We start from the raw sequence: 24,475 nt of genomic DNA, 5'->3' as shown, positions 1-24,475 counted from the left end.
CGATGAATCTAGGATTGAAGTTTGCTTCAAATTGTTAAAAATTAAATACTTGATGGTTTCTTTTTGTAATGGGCTTATTAATCTTACTAGTCAGAGTGGCCTTGATTGTGCTTTTTGTGGTGTTTTTGATGGGGGAGTAAGGGAATACCTCTCAGTAGCACTGAGCTGCATCTATTGTCATAGACTATGATGTTAATACAGCTGGAAAATCTCCAAATTAAGGTGGTGGATGTTGTCCAAAATCATTGCAAACTGATTTCTACCCCTCCTACCCCCACACTGAAATGAATTAAAATAGCAGTCATTTCTTTTGACAGGGAACAAATGCTATAGCATTCATGTTAAATACAAGTATGTATTCAGAAATGCAATAAAAATACATTTAATGTTGATTTTTTTCTAGATCCCATGAACTGCGTTCTAAGATCGTGTCTCTGCAGCTTCTTCTCTCAGTACTGCAGAATGCTGGTCCAGTTTTCAGGACACATGAAATGTTCATCAATGCAATCAAGCAATATCTTTGTGTAGCATTATCTAAGAATGGAGTCTCTTCTGTTCCTGATGTATTTGAGCTCTCTCTTGCCATCTTTCTCACGCTGCTTTCAAATTTTAAGACCCATTTAAAAATGCAGATTGAGGTGAGAGCCTTTTTATCTTAATTTGTATGAAGCTCTAGTTCTCAAATAAAATTACTGCAATGATAAAAAGATAACTGGAACTGTGAAGTTAATGTCTTGGTTTTGTTTGCTTGCTAAACTAGTATATTACTACTGTGTTCAAATTCTAATATGCATGGGATGATACTCTTCAAGAGAAATTAGTGGATAGAAATGGGTTTGTACATTTGACATGGTTCTAATAAGCTGCAGATCATCAAGTCCTTTACTTCATTTATCTTGCAGGTGTTCTTCAAAGAGATCTTCCTGAATATTTTAGAGACTTCTTCAAGCTCATTTGAACACAAATGGATGGTGATTCAGACTTTAACTAGGATTTGTGCAGGTATTGCCATTGTTGTGAACAGCAGTCACTTCCTCTGGCAGCAGATGAAAATTATTGCATAGACAAATGCTGTATATCATGTTTAAGTGTGAAAAACTGAATTTGATCCCATAGCGTTTGGATTAAATGTCTGGATTCATCCCCACTGCCTGCTGCAACTGGCTGGATCCTTTAAAAAATGCACTTACACTGAAGGCTAATACTCACCCTTTCTTTCATTTTCCAGATGCTCAGTGTGTAGTGGATATTTATGTTAACTATGACTGTGATTTAAATGCTGCTAATATATTTGAACGCCTTGTAAATGATTTGTCCAAAATCGCACAGGGACGAAGTGGCCATGAGCTGGGAATGACACCTTTACAGGTAAGAAAGAGCTTTAAAAGTAAGGTGTTATTTTTTTCCATAAATGGTGCTGTCTCTGCATCATCATTGATACTTCCAGTGGTTTATGTTGTCTGTAATCTACTGATGTTACGTACTTTTTATTACTTGGTTCGTTTGCAGTTGGATGCTGAAGCAGCATGATCAATTTTGATGCACTGTGAGACTGGCTTGTTCTGGGCTGTTTTGTTGGGCTGCCAGGGGAGAGAATCAGACGAGCCTTTCTTTGCCTTACCGAAATAACTTTTTTTTTATTGTACCTTTTCCTTCAGTAGCTTCATCTTGTGTTTGCTTTGTCCAAACTTTTTGTGCCGTATCTCCACCAAGAAAAGTATTTTGCTTTTAAAATTGTACTTTCCCAATCCTTAGAGGGAGAGTAGAGTACAGACTGCTTTCAGCAAGAACACCTTATTCTGATGTTGGCATTGTCCTGCAGCACTATTTCTCTAGCCCAGCCTCATGGCTTTCAGGGCTAAAATGAACTTGGTGCTCAAGTTGGTCTTAGAACTGAATGCACCTCATACATTCCACTGGAATTGTTTCAATGTTTTACTGTGCTTCTTTGATATGAAAATGGGTTTAAAAACCAGAACACCTTTGTTCAGATTTTGACTAGAACTGTTTGCTGTGCAGTTGAGGTAGTGAGATGCTTGCATTTCTTGTGGAAGGATCTGACACTGTAGAGACTCAGTGAATGGTCATAATCATTCCTAGAGTAGAGAGGCTGTATTTAGGATTTGGTGTTTGTTGCCCCTTGGTTGTACTTGTCACTTATCAGTTGACAAAAAAAGCTGGAATGTGTTCTGGTGTCAGTATGGTTACGGTTGCTTTTGGTCCAGATGTATCCAACCTAAATGGTCAAGGGTCAGAAACTTTGTATAACCAATAGATTTCCCCCCAGGTGACAAAATCCCTCAGATTTGAATGGTGTCATGTAATGTCTTCTAAAAGCTTGTTGGTATACTGAAGGGGGGTGGTTCGGGGTGGCTTTTGGTTTTAGTTTGGCTTTTTTTAATTGTTGGTTTTGGTGTTGGGTTTTGTTTTTGTTGTTTAGGAACTAAGCCTGAGGAAAAAAGGACTTGAATGTTTGGTTTCTATCTTAAAATGTATGGTTGAATGGAGCAAAGACCTTTATGTGAACCCCAATCATCAGGCTAGCTTGGGTAAGATTGGTTTGTTTTTTTTTTTTTTTATGGAGTGACTATTCCCTTTAACAACTTTGAGCTTGTGTTTGTTCAGTTGTTAGAAGCTCTTCAGAAATGTAGATGATAGGTTTTTACATAACAATTCATTTGTACAAATGAAGTGTTTTATGAACAATTGTGAATGCTGTTGCAGTAACCAACACCCCAGGTGTCTGCTTCAGATAACTAGGTTCTATTTAAGAGCTTTAGCCAGGGCATTGGCTACACTATAAAAGCTGGCTCATGCAGAACAAAACATGACAAATCTTGCAGTTCCTAAGTTAAAATGCAAGATTTTTTCCATAGCTGCTGCTGTTCTTCTGCTTTTTGTTGGATCATTTTAGAATTGCATCAGTATAGCACCTTCATATAGTGTAGACTGCCATAAAGTAGACATGGTAAAATAAGAATATTGATTCACACATTTCAACTAAAAAATACTATAACTAAAAGCTTTTGACTGAACAGGATAACTGAAGTCTCACCCTGTTTATGAATAGGCTCATATAAACCATCTGATCAGGAAATGGCTGAAGGTAAAGGCCTTGACAGTGGAGGGAGACGGAGTAGCATCAGTTCTTTGGACTCCACTGTCTCGTCAGGAGTTGGAAGTGTTGGTACTCAGACTGCTGTCCCAGATGATCCTGAGCAATTTGAAGTCATCAAGCAACAAAAGGAAATAATTGAACATGGGATAGAACTGTGAGTCTAGTGTAACAAGGAAATGGAAGTTCACTAGTAAAACAAATACTGTGTATAACCATATTGCTATGGTTTTTACACAGTCAAACCTGTAGGGACACTTACAGATTGATCCTAATGCTGAAAACACTTGCCTGCTGTTGTCAAAACCTAGCTTACACTGGAGGCTATTGTAGTTAAAAGGAATTTGATAAAATTTAGAGTAAAAGGTGGTTTCACAGCTTTTACTTGTGCTGGTTCAGCTGCACAAGAGAGGAAAGTGTGTGTATATACCTCGAGAGATATTGATGTGAGAAGGCACTTAATGTTGTTTCATCATTTACATCATTTGTTGTCTTTTATTGAAATGCTTTGGAGAATTAAATCATTGTCCAGCTCAACTTTTCTTCCTTAATTTGTGGATCTTTGTCTATAAATGCTATAAGAAGGTCTTGAATAGCAACATCTTTAACATTTCATGGGAAGTCTCCAATTTTTAATATTTTAAAAGGGTCAGGTGTTAAGTGAGTTTTCCAGCAATAACTTTTAAGCTTATTAGCAACTGAAAGTACTTTGGGATGTAACCTATGGTGTAATATAGATGATACATTTCTTCTAACTGGAAAAAGAAAACTATCCTGTGCTGTTGCTCTCTTTGGTTTGTAAGGGCTCTGTAAAACTAACATTTTATAGGATGTGATATTTCTACAATTGTATGTCTCAATTTCACCATGTTTTTGTCTGAACAGGTTTAATAAAAAACCAAAGAGAGGAATACAATACCTTCAAGAGCAGGGAATGCTTGGCACTACGGCAGAGGACATTGCACAATTTTTGCACCAAGAAGAACGCCTCTGTTCTGTAAGACTACATTATAATTAATAAAATACTCTTGACCCATCATCATCTTCCTGCCTTTTGATGTCTGTATGCACTCTCTCTCTCTCTGTATTTCATATTTCATTAATAGATAACCAAAAGCGTAAGGTTTCTAATGAAAGTACTTAATAATGCTAATTTCTATTTACTCCTGTCCCAGGCTTTTTAGTAAAGTAGTTGTGCTTACAATAAAGCACTGGAGGGATTCCCCATAAAAGCGAACGTGCATTTTTTCTGTGCCTGCATTAGTGGTGTCTTGCCAGCAAAGGAATATCATGTACTGCAGTGGCAACGCATTCTCTACTGCACATGAATTTGGGCGCAGTTCAGCTTTCCTTGGCTTGCAGTAATGCAGATCTTGCTTTGGGAAGTGAAGGAGGCAACAATATGCAGACTAAAGGCATTTCCAATGACACTGTTTTTTTGTCTTCCCCTTAACGGTTGCTCTGCTCACTCAGTGAAGCATATCAGTCTTACAAAACTGACAGCTATGCAATTCTTGTGCTATAAACTTCCTTGCAAAGCTGGCAGTTGGATTGCACACAAATAACTGTTCCTTGTGTTTTCAGACTCAAGTAGGGGAATTTCTTGGGGAAAGCAACAAGTTTAACAAGGAAGTGATGTACGCCTATGTAGACCAGCTTGATTTCTGTGGAAAAGACTTTGTCTCTGCTCTCCGTATATTTCTGGAAGGTTTTCGTCTGCCAGGTGAAGCCCAGAAGATTGATAGATTAATGGAGAAGTTTGCTGCTAGATATATTGAATGCAACCAACGGTAATTCAAAACCTTTCTACTGGATAAGTGCCTGAAGAGGGCTGTTTCATTTGTGGCCCTCCGGGGCAAGATGCAGCTTGTACTCGTATCAGGTCAGGAATTTCTACAGGCTGTTCTGAGGAGCACATCTGGTTGCTGGTATTGGTGCTGAACCTAGGCAAAATGGAAAATTTGGGTAGGAAGTATACTGATGCTGACATTTCATTAAATCCCACATACTTGCTAGAAGGAATTATTGAAAGAGGAAGCCCCAAGTAGGTTAAAGTCTCTCAGTATTAGTTGTTCAGTTTTTAAACAAATGTAGATCAGTCAAGTATAAACAACAGTAATAAGCAGTAGCAATTGCTAAAACTGAAAATGCATAGCGTAAATAGCTAATAAGGTGGTATATGTTTTTGCTTGCCCATTTGGTGTTAAACAAAATGTATATATGATAGTTGACATTAAGTATGCAGCGTTGCTCCTGTTTCTAATGCAATTAACTAGCACTGAATTTCAGCTACATATTCAGGCTTAGCTGGATCTTGTTTCTTAGTCCAGTGGGTACATCACTGCATTTGGTTCTGTATAATTCTTTATGAAACCCTAGCAGTGAAAAATAAGCTGTTCTTCAGCTTTCATGGGATTGCCCAAAGGAGGATAATGTTTACTCTTTTGAGAATGTACTTGAAAATTCCATTCATTGCTAGTTTTTGAAATGGTGAAGAAGATGCTTTTATATTATTTCCCTTTTTATTTGCATTTTAAAACACTTGAGGCTTCACGCGTTTTTAAAGACCAATTTTAGGTTGTGTATCTCTTTGGTTGAATGCACAGCACTGCTGGGTACTTTTCTTGCAGGTAGAAATAGAACTAATGGATTGAGGAATGAGAGCTCTAAAAACCTGTTTTGTTTTTTCCTCTTTGCTAGGCAAACACTATTTGCTAGTGCTGACACTGCCTATGTTTTGGCCTACTCTATTATAATGCTGACTACAGACTTGCACAGTCCACAGGTAGAATTTAAAACCTCCCAAACTTCAAACTTCCCAAAGTTCTAATTTCCCTGAAACTGAGTTCAGAATCAGATATCCAACTTCCTTGCTTTTTTACAGGTAAAAAATAAAATGACAAAGGAGCAATACATTAAAATGAATCGAGGAATCAATGACAGTAAAGACCTGCCAGTAGAGTATTTATCCACAATCTATGAAGAAATAGAAGGAAAGAAGATTGCAATGAAAGAGACAAAAGAATATGCAATTACAACCAAGACTAGTAAACCAAGTAAGAAGGAACTAGAAATTGGAAAGACCACAGTGCTCTTGAACTTCTGTAGTAACTTTCAGGGTGTCATGGTGAAGTTCAGATCCCTTTTTGAAAACATCTTTGTGCGACACATAAATTACATTTGGAATGGCTAATACAGATACTGGGAATGAAAGAGGCTCAGTTATTACTTAATAGTGCTGCTTCTGTGATGGAAACAGTTGTGTAAGTGCATCTGGCACCATCGCACAGAGGCACCAGGAACTAGATTTGGGTTTTGTTTTATTTTTAGACAGAGGGGAAAATGGTGGAATAAGTGAATGTGGCACTTCTAAAGTAAACTTACCGTTTTCACATGTTAGACAGCAGGTTTGGGTTGGTTTTTCTGTCTCCATGTCAGTATCATGCCATAGTTCAGAGGCTGGCAAGTGTGTATCCTTGTGATACTGTTTGAAAAAGATACCAGAGTTTATCATGACCTAATCACCTGTCCTCATCTAGACCAAATGAGGATTACTCTGTGTAGTGTACGCTAGAAACCAGTATCCTCAGCTGTACTCTGCTTTTACTCAGAATGGCTGGCAGAATGACTTACTGGAGTATGCCTCTCAAATGACAGGTCTTAACATGTGGCATATAATAAAGGGCTGAATTAGTTGTTTTGTATCGAATGAAGTCTTAAGTTGGGATGTGGGTTTTGGTGCTGGAGTTCCTTGCTTGTAATGGATGAGAGCCTCCTGAATTCTAATGTTCTGGAAGATTTTTATGTTCAGATTTTATTTGCAATAGTTTTAACATTTTGTGATGGTCAATATGAAGGCATGCAATATTCTCATAAAAAAAAAGAATCAGTGCAACTGTGTGATGTTCCCCTTAGGTGTAGCTAATGAGAAGCAGCGGAGGTTGTTGTACAACTTGGAAATGGAACAAATGGCTAAAACAGCTAAAGCCCTCATGGAAGCATTAAGCCATGCAAAGGCTCCTTTTACTAGTGCCACTCATCTGGATCACGTCAGACCCATGTTCAAAGTGAGTGTGAAGTTCTCCTTTTATCTTCATTGATAAGAGTTTTAAGCATGAAAAAAAGAAGGTGGAAAACTACTCTGAAGAGTTAAGTACTGCAACATTGGACTTCTTGGATATATTTGGTTTCAATTACCTCATCTTTTGGGCTAAAATTGTAATAGACTTCTGACCTTAGTTTCTTCCTTTCTTTAGCTTGTATGGACTCCATTGCTGGCAGCTTACAGCGTTGGCTTGCAGAACTGTGATGACACAGAAGTTGCATCCCTTTGTTTGGAAGGAATACGCTGTGCAGTCAGAATAGCCTGTATCTTTGGAATGCAGGTTTGTGTAAGATTTGGCATGGGGCTTGTTAAGGGCAGTGTAAGCCCTGGAAGGCAGATGAAGAATTACAAGCTTAAGCATAGAAAATGAGGAGTCTTATCTTAGCTTGAAATGGTGAAATAAAATATTATCAACTTGTTTTAGTTGAAGATCTTGATATACCACCAAGCTTTTCTTCATCTCTGCTTTCCTTTTATTGCTGAGTCTTTTGTTAAGAGCGTTTGCTAACTGGCATCCTACTCTCCTTCAACTGGAAAGTGCTCTAATAGTGCCACATACATAGAAAACTGTGTAGGCATGCTGGACAAGTAGCTTTCTCTAGCTTTACAGGGATTTGATTACTTGTTTCTGTTTTATAGCTTGAACGGGATGCTTACGTACAGGCCCTTGCTCGCTTTTCCTTGTTGACTGCCAGTTCCAGTATTACAGAAATGAAACAGAAGAACATAGATACCATTAAAACACTTATTACAGTTGCTCACACAGATGGCAACTATCTTGGGAGCTCTTGGCATGAGGTAAATCTTGATTAGTTTAAATAGTGCAACTGTGTTGTTCTTTGAAAACTTTTGAAGGATTTTATTCTTCTACTACTACTGCTGTGCTCTGTTCTGTGGCATCCCTCTTTGGCTATGTGATAAGATGAGCCAGAAGGTACTCTAGCTGGTATATTGCTTGGACCTGGCTTACAGCATACCATCACAAATGCTTATGCCAGTCTAAGGGATGATGTGGGGGAGTAAGAAGGAAGTAATTTTGTCCTGATGGCAAGGCACAATTTTGGCATTCTCGCTGCCAATGTTGGAACATCATTACTCAAAGTGGTAGCTCTAATAATTCAGTCTTTTCACCTCCCTGGGACAATGAATTCTCTCAAAGATCAACTCCAAGTTTGTGGGTTTGGAAATTGATGCTGTGAGAAGTAATAAAAAGGTTTCCTCTACTAGTTAGGGAGCCAAGTTAGACTTTGTGGGTACTGTTTATTTTTTCTTGTCTTGGAATGATTCATGGCAGCTGGTGATCTTGAGTGAATCACTCGACTTTATTTCCAGTTGTATTAGTAATGTTTCAGCTATATCACAACTGTTACCGTTGTCAAAGTAATTTTAAAGGTTAGAGAAAGTAACCTTTAAATTTTTTTAACCTTTAAACTTGGAAAGTTATAAATATTAAATATATGTTAGGAATCAAAATGATGGTTTCCAGAAACACAACGTTTAAATGTTTTTTGTTTTAGATCTTGAAATGTATTAGCCAGCTGGAACTAGCACAACTAATAGGAACTGGAGTGAAAACCCGATATTTATCTGGCTCTGGGCGTGAAAGGGAAGGAAGCATCAAAGGTTATGCATCTGGAGGGGAAGAGTTCATGAGCCTGGGGTTAGGTGAGAGTAATAATCTTGGACTTCACAAAGATGCATATATAAATCAAGTATGATGGCTAAGAAAGATCAGTGTTACAGGATATTAAAATATATTTACTTCCATTTGAAAAGACTCTGGAGATGATGCTGTGCACAATGCTGCTGAATATAACAACTGTGCCCAACATTAATTACTTGTGTCTGACTTAGAGATTGTATTTTAAAATAACATTTTATCATTTCCAATCTTAACAACATTATGTCATCTTAATAAATGTGATGGTCAAAACACAATGCCTTAAGGAAAAAAAACATCTTACTGGATGTTTAATTTTGTAATAATCTGGTAGAGGCAAAGGCACAATCTGCTCACATAAATTCCAAGCTAATTAGAAGCAGTAGTCATGTGTCTTTGCTTCTGTAAAGTTGGGGTTAATATAAAGTCATGCTTTCATGATGCTAAATACAGGGGTTTAATGGTTTTTATTGCAGGTAACCTCGTCGGGAGTGGAGCTGATAAACGGCATATGGCAAGCATTCAAGAGTCTGTGGGAGAGACCAGTTCACAGAGTGTAGTGGTAGCAGTAGACAGGTACTGGGAGTGTCATCTCTATCTGGGGAAAATGTGACATGAAGTTATTGACCATCCTCACTTCATTTGCAGACTCTGAGAAGGGCTTTTGTTCTCAAAGCCCATTTCTCTTGCGAGACAGATGCTGATACTTAGATGCTTTCTCTGGAACCAATAAGTAGACTTCTTTAGGCATGTAATCACAGAATCACGGAATCCTAAGGGTTGGAAGGGACCTCAAAAGATCATCTAGTCCAACCCCCCCGCAAGAGCAGGGTAACCTAGAGTACATCACACAGGAACTTGTCCAGGTGGGCCTTGAATATCTCCAGTGTAGGAGACTCCACAACCCCCCTGGGCAACCTGTTCCAGTGCTCTGGCACTCTCACAGTAAAAAAGTTTTTCCTGATGTTCACATGGAACCTCCTATGCTCCAGTTTACACCCATTGCCTCTTGTCCTATCACTGGACATCACTGAAAAAAACCTAGCTCCATCATCCTAACACTCATCCTTTACATATCTGTAGACATTGATGAGGTCACCCCTCAGTCTCCTCCAAGCTAAAGAGACCCAGCTCCCTCAGCCTCTCCTCATAAGGGAGATGTTTCACTCCCTTCATCTTTGTGGCTCTGCGCTGGACTCTTTCAAGCAATTCCCTGTCCTTCTTGAACTGAGGGGCCCAGAACTGGACACAATATTCCAGATGCAGCCTCACCAAGGCAGAATAGAGGGGGAGGAGAACCTCTCTTGACCTACTAACCACACCCTTTCTAATACACCCTAGGATGCCATTGGCCTTCTTGGCCACAAAGGCACATCACTGGCTCATGGTCATCCTCCTATCCACCAGGACCCCCAGGTCCCTTTCCCCTTCACTACTGTCCAGCAGGTCAACTCCCAGCCTGTACATGGGGTTGTTCTTCCCCAGATGCAAGACTCTACACTTGCCCTTGTTGAATTTCATCAAGTTTCTCCCTGCCCAGCTCTCCAGCTTGTCCAGGTCTTGCTGAATGGCAGCACAGCCTTCTGGTGTGTCAGCCACTCCTCCCAGTTTAGTATCATCAGCAAACTTGCTGAGGGTACACTCAGTTCCCTCATCCAGGTCGTTGATGAAAATATTAAACAGCACTGGTCCCAGCACCGACCCCTGAGGTACTCCACTAGTCACAGACGGTTTAAATCTGCTGCTGAGCCTCCTGGCTCCACCCTCGGTGAGTCAGCTGCTCGAGTGAGCTGAGCTGCTGGCTCCTGGGCAAGTCCTGTCGAGGACTTGAGGCTCCCTCCTCCGTGGCTCTTGTCACTCCGAGGTGAGGCTCCTGGACGCCGACCTTGCTTCTCTTCTCTTCGCTCCGCTCTGGTGTTGCAGGCGTCCTCTCTCAAAGCTACTCACCCCAGCAATTAATAGTCACAAGCCAAAGACTGTCATTAAATAGCAGTACAACTAATGTAGTGTATTGTGAGAAGGGGCACTGATTGTATGCATGTTTTTTTTCAGAGTAAGCTAGTGAAGACCAGAATTAGGTTGGTGTTACAGTATTTAAGTATTTACAGTATTTAAGTATTTTTGGTTTACAAATCTGTCTATTATCCAATTAAATTATGCAGTTTTGGTCTTGTGAGTGTCAGTATTTCAGCATTTCTTTAGTTGCTCTTCTTCAGCTCTTTATTTATTTATCACTGCATTCTTGTCTCAATTGTTATCTTTCTTAACAGTCCTCCTAAAAATGTCTGGAGAGATGCTTCTATCATAAACCATGTGTTGGAAGGGGACTTTTTTTAATAATGATTGAAACTATTGGGCAAGTCTGTAGAATCATATATTCAGACTTGCAGTATTCATTGTAACATAAATTTGTCTGTTACCATACCAAAGTCTAAAAGATTTGGGAACATTCTTCACTTCACAGTGGTCTGTATGAACCACTATAAGTGGTCTGAACTCCCCTCAAGACTTCTTGAGAAGGGGCAATGGTGCATTCACAGTCTGTCTGCTGTTTGTTTTTACAGCCCCAACTTTGGTATTCTTGAACCATGTAAAGCTCAAGCAGATGGCTGCATCCAGTGATGTCTTGCAGCAAAGCTTTCTTAATGTCTTTATTCTCCCTATGAAATTTAACATGCTGGCACCAAAATGAGAGTTCCAGCAGTATGTGCTCTGGATGAAATTGTGAATCTGTGCCTCTTTCCTGCAGTGGGGCAGGGGCATAGTAGACTGACCAGCAGCAGGGACAAAAATACTTAGACTAGGAGACAGGACAAGAACTGCTGCTAAGGAGTAAGAATAAAACAGTTGCTTTTTATGGCATGGGGGATTGTCAAATACCTCCAGGAGATGTACTGACATTTGCCTACAGCAGTAAAATGAGATTGACTCTTGTGGATGTGCAGCTAAAACTGCAACTTACTTATTTGTTCCGTAGGATATTTACGGGATCAACACGTCTGGATGGAAATGCAATTGGTATGTACGCTGGCCATTTTGTGGGTTACAGGAACTCTTGCAGTGTAACATCCTGAACTTACTGTAGTGTCTTCTAATGTTCAGTTGACTTTGTTCGATGGCTGTGTGCTGTTTCCATGGATGAGCTGGCTTCCCCACACCACCCACGGATGTTCAGCCTGCAGAAGATAGTGGAGATATCCTATTACAACATGAACCGCATTAGGCTGCAGTGGTCAAGGATTTGGCATGTGATTGGAGATCACTTCAATAAGGTATTTTTAAAAATCAAGTTACAGAACATACATGAATAGCAGGACTTACTCAGTCCACTTTTACCTTTTATATTCTAAGTGGTGTAGGCATCCAGTAAAGGCATTTAAAGGAAGCACCTATTTAAAAACCTACAGTGTATGCATAGAAATGGAAATGCTTATGGGAATCATCTTTAATCACTTCATGACATGATCTTTGTATTTGTAAATATGCTTTATGTCATTGTCTTATCCTTCTGATCAAATACCGAGTTAGTTTTCCTAAAAAAGTATATTTCTATAAAATATATAGAGGTGATCCTGGAATAACAGTTATTTTCTATTGGAAACTGGACCATGTTTGAGTGGGGCTTTTTTAACCTGAGCTTATTTTTTTAGTGTCTAGCTGGCTGTTATAGTTCTGCATTTGTTGCATACAAAATCCATGGGTCTGTTTAGTTGGGTCAAATGACTGAGAAAGCCCTCTTTGAAAGTAATGGCTATTTCCTAAATATCTGAAAACTTGAATGTGCTAATGAGTTTTAGTGGACTGATTTGAACCTTGAATGATGAGTTTGTTACTCATAACTAATACGTCAGCTGGTGTTTGAAAGTATGTTTTCATTCTAGGTTGGATGTAACCCTAATGAAGATGTTGCCATCTTTGCAGTAGACTCATTAAGGCAGCTGTCAATGAAATTTCTCGAGAAGGGAGAATTAGCCAACTTCCGCTTCCAGAAAGACTTCCTAAGGCCTTTTGAGCATATTATGAAGAAAAACAGGTGTGATGCACTGCATTCTGTATGTTAGCTTGCTTTAGTCCTGCTTAAAGATGCTACTTGGTGTGGGTTAGATTGTCATGTACATGGAAGTGGTGCAGTTACTTTGGGGCTGTGTGAAGTTGTGCCACTTGTGAAAGTCTTGCTTCCCTTTTTCTTTTTAAGATCTCCAACTATTCGGGACATGGTAATACGCTGTATTGCTCAGATGGTGAACTCTCAAGCTGGTAATATTCGTTCAGGCTGGAAAAATATCTTTGCAGTCTTCCATCAAGCAGCATCAGACAATGATGGGAATATTGTGGAGCTGGCCTTTCAGACTACAGCACACATAGTTAGTAAGTAATGCTTGGCAGATGCAAGTACCCAAATTAGATTTGCTGCTGTGACTCTGATTTAAAAGGCCTATCTGAATAAGACTTTTGTATTTCCTTAAATAAATTTTGTATTTCCATAAATAAATAAACACAAGATCTTGCAGCCAGGCTGTTTAAACTGTGCAGATATGTCTTACCCATTAAGTCTTCTGATTCCTATGGACAGGAAGACTTAGATACAGATATCCTGCTATAGAACTTTGGATGTTTGGAACAGATTCAATAAGCTTGTATGCTGCTCCATCTGTCATACTTTGTTTTGGATTAAGGAATGCATTTAATGATCTTCCATGCTGATTTTTTTTTTTCCTGTGTTGCTACAGAATATGAATAGTTGCAGGCTTAGATAATTTAGGTAAATTTAGTCAACTTTATTCACAAGCTAACATAAAGCTTTACTCCCGTTATTTCTCAAATATTTTAAGAGCTTTGGCTTGCATATGGTGTGGGAGAAAACTGAACCATATAAGAAGCCATGAAATAATCCTAGATTATAAAATTGGTAATTATCCAACCTGAGAGAATGCTATGCAGTGAGGTGGGATGGGAAAATTGTAAGGAAAGGTAGACCCATAGTTAATCTAGAAGTTCTGGGCCTTTCATATTTGTCCCTTTGGTAGTGATATGTACCATGTCTGACATATCTATCTCAATGCAAGTTTATCTGTGGATGTCAATATCAGTGAATTTTTAACAGTGTGTGTGTTTGTTCTTCACAGCAAATATTTTCCAACAGCACTTCCCAGCAGCAATTGACTCATTTCAGGATGCAGTAAAATGTCTGTCTGAGTTTGCTTGTAACGTTGCATTTCCGGACACCAGCATGGAAGCCATCAGACTTATTCGCTATTGTGCAAAATACGTGTCAGAGAGACCACAGGTATTTTGTTTCAATTTTTACCCCTTTGTATTCTCATGTTATTCTGTACTGTTAAAACTGAGGCTAACCTTGTAACTAAGAAGAGCTTTTGGACTCAAACTTCCATCTTCCAGCAGCAAGTGTATGTATTAAAAAGCTTATTCAGAATTAGGAGTCAGTGTGGTATTATGTAAGCAGTACACTAGCACTAACTAAAAAATTTGGAGTCTTATCAGGCCAAATTTGAAATAAATGAATGAAATAATTTTGTTTTAATAGTACTAGGATGACTTGGAAAACAGTATTCTTGTTCTGTCATCCTAATTATGTTTAGTTAAATTGGTTACCAACACACATATTTCTCTACATCAGTTTATTGTGTGAATACTCAATATAATAACCACTTTCCTGAAAAGAGCTTGGAATTAGATTGCAGTCGCATGTTACCATTGCAAGACATGTACGCTGTATTCCATATGCCAGAAAAGTGTAGAACTGCTTTATGCCAAGCTTGAATTTCCTTATTACCTATATTTATATAGTTGTTGCCTGTCATTCTTAAACTTGCTTCCTGAAGTCCAAACCTCTGCAAATTCTAAAGCCTTTATCAGGACTTAAGTAAAATGGGTTTAAATACTTATTTTCCATGTATTTTTCCCCCAGTATTTTCACAAATAGTTATGTCTCAGTTTTATACTTAATATTTTAGAGTGTTATGGAAGAAACTAAGCTAATTTTTCAAGTCTCTCTGTGCTGCTAATGGTATCTAAATCTGTCACATTTAGAGATTTTTGAGAATATTGTTTTTAATCTCTTACTTCCTTGCCTGTCTTTAAGGTCTTAAGAGAATACACAAGTGATGACATGAATGTTGCTCCTGGGGACAGAGTATGGGTCAGAGGATGGTTTCCCATCTTATTTGAACTTTCTTGTATCATCAATCGATGCAAATTAGATGTTCGAACAAGGTAATAAAGCTTTATTATTATTGTTATTATTCAGCTACTGAAGAGATCAGGTGCACATTTTAACATCTCCTCCTTTATTTGTATGGGTTTGTTTATAGAGGCTTAACAGTGATGTTTGAAATAATGAAGAGTTATGGCCATACCTTTGAAAAGCACTGGTGGCAAGATATGTTCAGAATTGTTTTTCGGATTTTTGATAATATGAAGCTCCCTGAACAACAAACAGAGGTAAAAACAAAACCCCCCCAAAGCAAACAAATGCTAGTTTTTAAGAACTCAAACAATCAAAGCAGCAGCTTGTATTTTTTCATTGCCATTGTATTTCCAACCCATACTGCCCCCAAAATAATGATGTTCTGTGATGTGTATGAAGTTGTCCTAATATCCAGTGACCTATCTGTCTGTCTGAATATTTGCAAGGAGAATATTCACTCTTTGTTATGAAAATGTATAGTTTCTGAACAGCATTCATGTGACCAACTAAATGTTTCTGACAAGACTTCTGTGGTAGTGAAGCTTTAGTCTAAATTCTACTCCTCAGAGGCCACATCATTTGTTGAACAGCCATGCATAAGCCAAGTGCTGTTGTCACAGAAGATCTCACATAAAAACCACAGACTTTTCTTTTTTTCTCATAGAAATCTGAATGGATGACCACAACATGCAACCATGCACTTTATGCAATCTGTGATGTATTTACACAGTTTTATGAAGCTTTAAATGAGATCCTTCTTCCTGATATACTTGCACAGTTACACTGGTGTGTAAAACAAGGTAGCTTATTTTACTTGTATCTTTTGCTTAAAGTATTTTTCTGAAATGACCACTAATTAAGAAGGGAAAAGTTAGCCGAATTTTGGAAGAATAAAAACTACTATTGGAAGAAAAAACTACTATTAGGACGATATGTTAAGTCACAGATGAATGTACTGTCCTAAATATTTGAGCATCTTTCTGTTTAATCATTAGGTAGCTCTTCTCTTAATGGTGCATCTGTTTATTGTGCTATTGCACAAAGCAAAAGCTTTTTAAGAGTTGCATTGATCTTCTCCCAACAACCTTTATCTGTTTGGCTGCATGGATAAAATACCTCATTTACTTCTATACACACACATACATATCTATATATATATGCATTCTGATTTTTTTTTCCTTTGTTTCCTTCTTCCCCCTTCCCTTCACTCAACCACATAGTACTTTTAAATACAATGTCCTGAAGAATGTGCTTTCTTTTGTGCTTCAACTGTTATGCCTGAAATCCTGCATGTTGCCAACAGGGAATATGGGGGACTACCTTCAGGAAATCATGAGTTTCTAATTGGTGTTTTTCCTTCCTTTGTCTCACTATATGCTTCCTTTCTGCTTCTCTTCTGTCCTTTGTCTTCCCTGTTTGGATTTCAATCTCATGAAGTCTAGTTTTAAACACTATTTTTTATCCAGTAGGTTCCTAACATTGATATTTTAGTACACTTTATTTGGTTTTGATACCATTAATTTCACAATATTGGTAAAAATGTCTAATGGGGCAGTACTGGAGAATGTTTAATTTTTCATTGATACTGTAGAATTGATAAATCTGGAACATTTCTTTCATAGATAATGAGCAGTTGGCTCGATCGGGTACAAACTGCCTAGAAAACCTGGTAATATTAAATGGACAGAAATTCAGCCCTGAAGTCTGGGGACAGACATGCAATTGTATGCTAGAAATCTTCAAAACTACTATTCCTCATGTGTAAGTTCATAAACTTAATTCTCATACAAATACTTGCTTTAAGAGCAACAATCTTTATCTATTTTTATTTTGTTTTACTTTTTGAAGCTTGCTGACGTGGAGGCCTGCAGGGATGGAGGAAGATGTAGGTGAAAAACACTTGGTAAGAGTTAATTCAGTGCAACAAACTGACTTGAAGTGGTTTGTGTTAGGTTAGTTTTAAAAATATTTTACTGTAGAAAATAGACTTGACAACAAATACTGGAGTTTACATCAGTTTGTATTTAATATGAGGAATGGATGCAGGAAGCCTTTGAATCTAAGCTGTCTGCAAACTGATAGTTGTTTGATGTGTTTTGGACTGCTAGAACTGTTCTGCATTATCTTCTAGGATGTCGACCTAGATCACCAGTCCTTAAGCAGCATGGATAAAAATGCTTCAGAAAGAGGACAAAGTCAATTTTCAAATCCCACAGATGAGAGCTGGAAAGGTGGTCCTTATACAAGTAAGGAGAACATTCAAGTTTATTAAATAAACTTTCATAGCCGCTCCTAGTCCATTTTTGTAGTTCTGTAGCGAAAGTTTTGAGGCACTTTAAACTTGGGGTAGAGATGTACAACTTGTGTTTATGCCTTGCAGAGATTTTCTCTTCACAAGATAATTCACAGCATTGCTGTATCTCAAAATGTTAATGGTAATGTAGTGTTTTGATAACCTGTTGTGAGTTGTTGTAAGTTGCTTCTGAAAGTTGCATTACTCCATTTCCTTAGACCAGAAACTATTTGCTGGCCTCCTTATAAAGTGTGTAGTACAGCTGGAATTGATACAGACCATCGATAATATAGTGTTCTATCCAGCAACAAGCAAGAAGGAAGATGCTGAGCACATGGCTGCAGCTCAGGTATGGTCAGACTTATTTACAACCTTGTTGTGGCAATAAAAGTATTAAGAGCATGGCATGCTCTCCAGTGTGTTTACGAAATAGAGTATACAGTCTCTTCCTGTTTCTAACTTTGAACATTACCCTGAAGGTGTGTATCATTACTCTTAAGCTGTGCATTCAGGGTAGTGCTTTGGGGGATGGTATAGCTAAGTTCCTAATGAAATTAGCTAAAAATATTGACCATTTTTAATGAAATTTGACATTAGCCGAGGATGGGGAACTTCTACACTGTGCAGCATTTAAACTTGCACTACGTTTGTGGTTCATCTTGGTGTTTTTTCAGAATTTAGCAGACCTACTCAGTCAGCTTGTACAGGAGAAGAAAGGTTTTGTGTTGTATTGCTAGGACTTTTCCATGCCTTGATAAGGGAGATTCTTCCCTTGTTGTCCTTTGGGTTTTGGGTTGTTTCTGGTTTTGTGGTTGTTTTTTGGTTTGTGGTTGATATTTTTTTTTGGTGAGTTTTTTTGTGGGTTTTTTTTTTTTTTTGTCTTATCACTAATTAGGATAGATTGTAACTTCTCTCTTGTAAAATATCCTACCAAAAAGAGTATAACTCTCATATTTGAAAGACCAATCTGTTGTGTTGTATTGCACTTATGTTTTGCTTATACTTAAGAATGGAATCTGGAGTTAATGGTATATGGTCTGTGAAGTATCAAAGTCTCTAAAGATTATATAAAAAGAATGTTATTGACATTCCTTTCCCTCCTTCCCTCCTCACCCCCTTCAGCGAGATGCATTGGATGCAGATATCCACATTGACACAGAAGACCAAGGAATGTATAAATATATGTCTTCACATCACCTCTTTAAGTTACTGGATTGTCTGCAAGAGTCTCATTCATTTTCAAAAGCCTTTAATTCAAATTATGAGCAGCGAACTGTGTTATGGAGAGCAGGTGAGGCTTTTATTTGTGTTTGATAAAAATAGAGCTCCACTTAGAGCTTTAGCTATGGAGATAAAAAACTACACCATTGCAATAAACTCTGCAATTAATCTGAGAGTGTTGCACGCTTTTATTACTTGTCTCCTTCTTAATGATGTGGATAATTCTGTTTGCTAAATTATCTGCTTTTTTGACTAAAGTAGAGATACACAGTTGGTACCACTGTAGTTAAATGTCTTTATAAGTAGACTAGGTCTCAATTAAAAGCAAGGAGGAAATACTATCTGGACAAGAAATCATTACTGTACGTTAGTAGAGGTATTGTTGATAAGCTTCACCTCTTGGCAACTACAAATATGAATGTTCCCTCTCTCCCTGTGTGTAACTGACTTCTAGGGTTCAAGGGTAAATCCAAGCCCAATCTCTTAAAACAAGAGACCAGCAGTTTGGCTTGTTGCTTGAGAATACTCTTTCGAATGTATGTGGATGAAAACCGCCGAGACTCCTGGGATGCAATACAGCAACGGCTGTTGAGGTGAGAGCAAGCTGACTTGGTTCTGCTGCCTTCTGTTTTCAGCCGCTATGGTGCATCCCTGCATGCAAATGTTCTGGTTTCAGTTGCTGAGCAGAGCATGAAAGGTATATATTAGGTGTATATGTACAAAAGTGGTGGTGCATGAACACTTTTCACATCTGAGTACATAATGCTATTCAAAGTGCAGTCTGAGCTGGAACTTGGGTAAAGGTAGAAAATTGCTCTAAATTAGTATAAAAAGTTATTGGGTTCCCCTTTATTTGAGGAGCTGCAGGGACATAAAAGTCCAGAACATTAATATCTAATCAAATATGAAGAACTCTTAAACTCTCTATTGGCACTAGTGCAGTGGATTTCAGTAGACTTCTGATTTATCAGCATCTGTGGACATACTAATCTTTTTCATGTGTAAAAGGGGAGGTCCCATGCCTCCTGCAGTTAAAAGTGGCACCCCAAAAAAGCCCTACTAAGTGCTACAGTTTATACCTTGTGTTGACAGTCTGCATCAAGGACCAGAAATCTATTAATGCCATAGTAATCCCTCTTTAATCCGTGATGCCAAGCAGATTTTTAATAAAGCAGTCTAGATGTGAAGGGAGAACTCTTTCCCATTGCTGTTGCTTAAGCTGTCCCAGTGTAAGGATCAAGAAATAATGCTTGCAGGTTGAAGATGGCAACACTTTAATTACATAATGTTTATGATGAAAATCGGACTCTTCCATCTCTAACTCCATGGTTCCTTGTTGAAACTTTCAGTTCCATTATCTGTAACAATTACTGTGACAGTAAAATACTTGAGACAAATTTTTAATTAAAGTTCTTGCAAGTGATTGAAGACTTCACATGGAATGCATCTTGCTTGGAAATGAAATACGCTATGAGAGGACAAATGATACGTGTTATACAACCTTTTATATGTTTTCTTTATGGCTTGTTTGAACTGTGTTGTCTCTTCAGTGTATGCAGTGAAGCCCTGGCATATTTTATTACCGTGAATTCAGAAAGCCACAGAGAAGCTTGGACCAATCTCCTCCTGTTGCTTTTAACCAAAACACTAAAAATCAGTGATGAAAAGGTAAGGGCAGGCTGGAAGTCGGTTCTCTTTGCATTCAGGTATTTTTTCATTTCTGTTTCTGTTGGATTCAGTCTTTATTATTATCCATAATGCAAGGTGGCCAGTTTGCTTACATTACATGTACTCCTTGAAATACAGCAGTTGTTGCATCTCTGTTTTTTGCAAGCATTCTATATTGTAAAAGTCAAACTGCATCCATGAAATTCACAGCCGTATAGAAACATTAATGGAATTACTGTAGGACTTGCGTATAAAAGCACGTTGAATGTGCAATAGAGGATGGGCTTGTGCTGCATTACAGCTGCACAGGAAGGGTAGAGGTAAATTTCATCACTATAAAACTCAGTTGTGTTTCTTTGACAGTGATGGCAAAAAAGTAACATTCAGGATCTCAGCCTTTTTGAGGAGAAGGTGAATGCAGATACTTGCTACATTAGGATGTGCAGAGAAACTTCTAGAATTTGTTTTGTTTTTTTTTCTAACTTTCCAATACTCCGTGTTTTTTTCAAGTGGATTTTCCCTTTTTGTTTTTTTGCCCTGTATTGCAGGGTGTGTAATTTCACATCTTTTTTGTGAAGTTGGGAATGTTTTATGGCAGTTTACTAATATTTGTGGTGGCTTGGCTTGTCCGTGAAGCAGCAATTCAGTGATAGCATTGTGGCTACAGTGGCTGTGAGAATAGTTTTAACTATTTGTAGGTAAAATGGCAGCTTGGCCATTCCTTAGTACACAGTGCCAGTATCTTTTTACTATAAAAAGTTCTGTGCTGAAAGTGTCCGTTAACTTCTCCTGTAACTAACAGCATTATTAGGGAAGGATAGAGGACAAAATGTATTTCTTATTGTTTAAAGTTATGATAGATTTGCATCTTGAGTACTGTTTGCAGTTCTGATTCCCTGTATCAAAAGGGTGTAATAGAGCTGGAAAAGGGGTGAGAGAATTTAACAGGAAAAAGGGATATAGACTGGCTCACGTACATGGAACTGTATGCACATTATACTTCTACTCAGTTATCCTTTACATGGAAAAGAAATAAAAATGACACCCATAAAGTCACTATCAGCATGAAGAGAGGGAAAGAATTGATGATTCTTATACTGGAAGAGATGGTGAATGAATGCTCTGCAGATGGCAAGTCACTGAAGGGCAAAAAAACCCAAATACACACAGAATGGAGATTTATCTTCATGCACTGGTCCTGCTATGGAAGCCTTTCTTACATACTGCAGCTATTTAAAGAGGCAGATGGGACAAAGTGACACCAGAAGTTGGTGTTTCTACAAGTAGTCCCTGCTACCACCTCCAGCCTGAGCAATCCCTGAGCCACAAAACAGCCTGACTCTGTTTAGGGAAGTTCTGCCAAGTGCATGCTCAGTGGGTGGTTTCCTGTAGGCATCTGCTAAGGCTTCTGCAGAAAACAGTGTGCTTGCTGGCCCTTTGGCCACCCAGGAGGGCCTTTGATTGGGTGAGGACTTGTGTTTTAATGAGTTGCTATAGCCATGTACATAGCAAAAATCTGTGCTTCCCTCTAGTAATAGAGAATAACATTCTTTTTTTTGTATCTCTGGTAGTTTAAGGCACATGCTTCAACGTATTATCCATACTTGTGTGAAATCATGCAGTTTGACCTGATTCCTGAGCTTCGAGCTGTGCTGCGGAAGTTCTTCCTGCGTATAGGTGTTGTGTTCAAAATCTGCATACCAGAGGAGCAGATACGGACAACTAGGATGAACTTACCTTCATGGTAGCCCTAAGTGTAGGGTTGGTTACTTCAGTTTGTACATAAAGCTGTGTTCCAGAGATGGATTAAAGTGGACGGGGGAAAAATGGGACCCTGGTGCATCAATACAGCAGCAAGTTACCTCTTACCAGTTGCATTTGGGGAAGAGGAAAAACAAAATCCTGTTCTGTCCATCCTACAAAATGATCAGCAGTTTTATTTAAATTATTGCTTACAAAGTTAATACAGTAGATGTAAAGTCTTTGTTTCAATGCTAGGCATCCTTATGATCAAGTCTGTCTCTTCTAGTCTTCTATCAATTGTTCAGTCTTGCATCTCAGCTAAATCAGATGAATCACCTGGATTCCTCAATAGAAATTCTGCCCCTTGGAAATAACAAATATAGTTGTGTAGCCTTGTGATGTTAGCACATGTGTTCATAATAAACTATACTGCAGTGGCTGACGACCACCTAAGATCACTCTGGGTTTTTCTTTGTGTGTACATGACTAGAAAAGGCAGTGTGTTAGTGGTGTTTGAAGTGGAGAGCCTGTAGGATACTTAGGGAAGGGGTTTTCCTCCTGTTTAGCTAAAGTCAGTTGTGAAACTTTTTTAATATCAGTGCTTCATCTTCTAAGAGTTACTTTAGGTTTTATGGAAGGTTTTACATCCAGAGCACACAATAGCGAACAATTTAATACCCTGTTCAGCTTGTTATTCTTAACAAAACCAACTTTTAGACTTTCCCTTTACTTTCATATATTGCCAGATCATGGACAGAGCATATACAGGAATATTAAAAACAAGGTTCAAAACAAATAAAACCACCTTTTTTACACTTGAATACAGTGTATTTAGTAGTGTCTGTTTGGAAAGTCCTGTCCTTAATACATATGAGGTTCTGCCTCTACTGCAGATTTGCAGCTTCTGATCTGTCTTTTTGTGTAAATGAGTTTTGTTCTCAACTGTTAGTTCCTATTGTGAGCTAAAAAAAAGAAAATTGAATTCCCACAAAACTGGTCTTGCAAAACTAAAGTAGTTCATCCATGTACTGTAAGAGTTACAAACGTGTTTCTGTGTTTTGATGGCATCTGTGAAGCAGCTTTGTTTGCCTAAGAGACTTCTCTTTCTTTCTTTGGAATGCACCTGTTCTCTGTGATAACTGTTGCCGTGACAGAATGCCAGTTTACACTTGAAGCACTGCAGGACTGAGATCTGTCGTTTGAAATAATTTATTATCAAGTTTTAAGACTTCTCTGAACTGGAAGAGTGGTAGGATGGGAGCAGTACTGGCTGAAGTAATGCACGCAAAGGTGTTAAATATTAACTGCTGTGCTACCCATAGTACAAACCTAAAATCTAACAGTATTTAAAAACCAAACAAACCAACCAACCTACTTGAATGGTATTAACTTATTATTTCGCCTTTTGAGTCTCCTGGTAGGGTGGCCTTAGCTGAGGTTGTCTGAGGCTATTTCACTCTCAGAGCTGTTAGAATTTTTTTCTTTCCTTCCTTTTATTCTGTTAGCTGTTTCCAAAGGGTTCATATGGTGCTCTGCAGTAAACTGGGTTGTTCTACCTAAGCATTGTTTGGGAATGGATTTGCAGTCAATAGCAGTGATAAGGCTTTCACATTTTTATTTTTTAACCAAAGAAAAATAAATGGTGGTTGTAGTTCTTTTAACTTTTAAATATCCATTAGATTAAATCTATAAACTAATATTTAGTAAAAGGATATATGGCTCTATTTTACAATAGGAAGAGACTTGAAAAAATAAGCAATGCTGATATTTAACTTTGCTGCTTTTTAAATGTCCTTTTGTGTTGTATTTTAAGTATAGTTGTTCATTTCATGGTAATGTCACTTCATCCATTACAGCAAAAGCAAAGTATTTATTTTAATTCTATTTAAATCTGTAAGAATAGGCTATTCCTTTTCTTTTGGTCCTAGATAGTCCTGAAGAAAGTATCTGAAACTTTGCCAGCATTTGAATGTGTCACTGCTTCATTGTATACCCCTATCTCCTATCCAGACACAAACTTAGGCTTTTTGTGCATCTTACAGTTTTGAAAGCCTTACAACTCATGCCTTGAATCAAGCCTCTCAATTTTCAGATTAATTAGTTGCATCGTGGGCTTTCTTTACTGTAATGTGCAACATATGTACTATCTCTGCATATAGACTAAGGGTGTTTAATCAGTCCTTGCCTTCAGCCTTAGTTCTGAGAATGTTCTTTGAGTGAAGCTTTTGTTGTATTTATACCATTTGTAAACTGCTGAAATTAGGTGCGTGACATCAAAACTTCCTGAACTGTAATGCATAAAGGAGAAAGGGGACTGGAATGCAACTGGATTATAACAGCCTTAATCCTGTCAATTGTCTGGAATTTCTTGTACTTGCTAAAGCAATAAGAATGGTATGTTAAGTGTGATATCCCAAGATATGGCTGTATTCACATCAGTTGTTTGGTTTCCTTTATGCAGT

At 38.1% G+C, this 24,475-nt stretch overlaps 1 protein-coding gene across 1 annotated transcript in view; it reads left to right on the top strand.

Annotated features, from left to right (window-relative positions):
* Positions 1-22,471, top strand: part of ARFGEF2 (ADP ribosylation factor guanine nucleotide exchange factor 2) — a 34,341-nt gene extending 11,870 nt beyond the window's left edge. Inside the window, exons 10-39 of the mRNA XM_061375633.1 lie at positions 404-638; positions 903-1,002; positions 1,229-1,368; positions 2,441-2,549; positions 3,071-3,272; positions 4,001-4,112; positions 4,700-4,905; positions 5,816-5,900; positions 6,000-6,171; positions 7,031-7,182; positions 7,372-7,500; positions 7,860-8,018; positions 8,738-8,885; positions 9,357-9,456; positions 11,858-11,898; positions 11,983-12,152; positions 12,762-12,913; positions 13,076-13,248; positions 14,007-14,167; positions 14,984-15,114; positions 15,213-15,342; positions 15,753-15,888; positions 16,711-16,849; positions 16,937-16,991; positions 17,220-17,334; positions 17,600-17,730; positions 18,504-18,672; positions 19,057-19,195; positions 20,153-20,270; positions 21,842-22,471. Of these exons, the coding sequence (XP_061231617.1) occupies positions 404-638; positions 903-1,002; positions 1,229-1,368; positions 2,441-2,549; positions 3,071-3,272; positions 4,001-4,112; positions 4,700-4,905; positions 5,816-5,900; positions 6,000-6,171; positions 7,031-7,182; positions 7,372-7,500; positions 7,860-8,018; positions 8,738-8,885; positions 9,357-9,456; positions 11,858-11,898; positions 11,983-12,152; positions 12,762-12,913; positions 13,076-13,248; positions 14,007-14,167; positions 14,984-15,114; positions 15,213-15,342; positions 15,753-15,888; positions 16,711-16,849; positions 16,937-16,991; positions 17,220-17,334; positions 17,600-17,730; positions 18,504-18,672; positions 19,057-19,195; positions 20,153-20,270; positions 21,842-22,018 (4,186 nt within the window). The 3' untranslated portion in view covers positions 22,019-22,471. The remainder of the gene's footprint in view (positions 1-403; positions 639-902; positions 1,003-1,228; positions 1,369-2,440; positions 2,550-3,070; positions 3,273-4,000; positions 4,113-4,699; positions 4,906-5,815; positions 5,901-5,999; positions 6,172-7,030; positions 7,183-7,371; positions 7,501-7,859; positions 8,019-8,737; positions 8,886-9,356; positions 9,457-11,857; positions 11,899-11,982; positions 12,153-12,761; positions 12,914-13,075; positions 13,249-14,006; positions 14,168-14,983; positions 15,115-15,212; positions 15,343-15,752; positions 15,889-16,710; positions 16,850-16,936; positions 16,992-17,219; positions 17,335-17,599; positions 17,731-18,503; positions 18,673-19,056; positions 19,196-20,152; positions 20,271-21,841) is intronic.
* The last annotated feature ends 2,004 nt before the right edge of the window (positions 22,472-24,475 follow it).

Source organism: Neopsephotus bourkii, unplaced genomic scaffold, assembly GCF_033783945.1.
Source record: "Neopsephotus bourkii isolate Nb327-2 ecotype Australia unplaced genomic scaffold, CSIRO-AGI_Nbou_v1 NB_1663, whole genome shotgun sequence".
Classification (NCBI taxonomy): domain Eukaryota; kingdom Metazoa; phylum Chordata; class Aves; order Psittaciformes; family Psittacidae; genus Neopsephotus; species Neopsephotus bourkii.
This window is presented reverse-complemented; position numbering and strand designations above follow the sequence as displayed.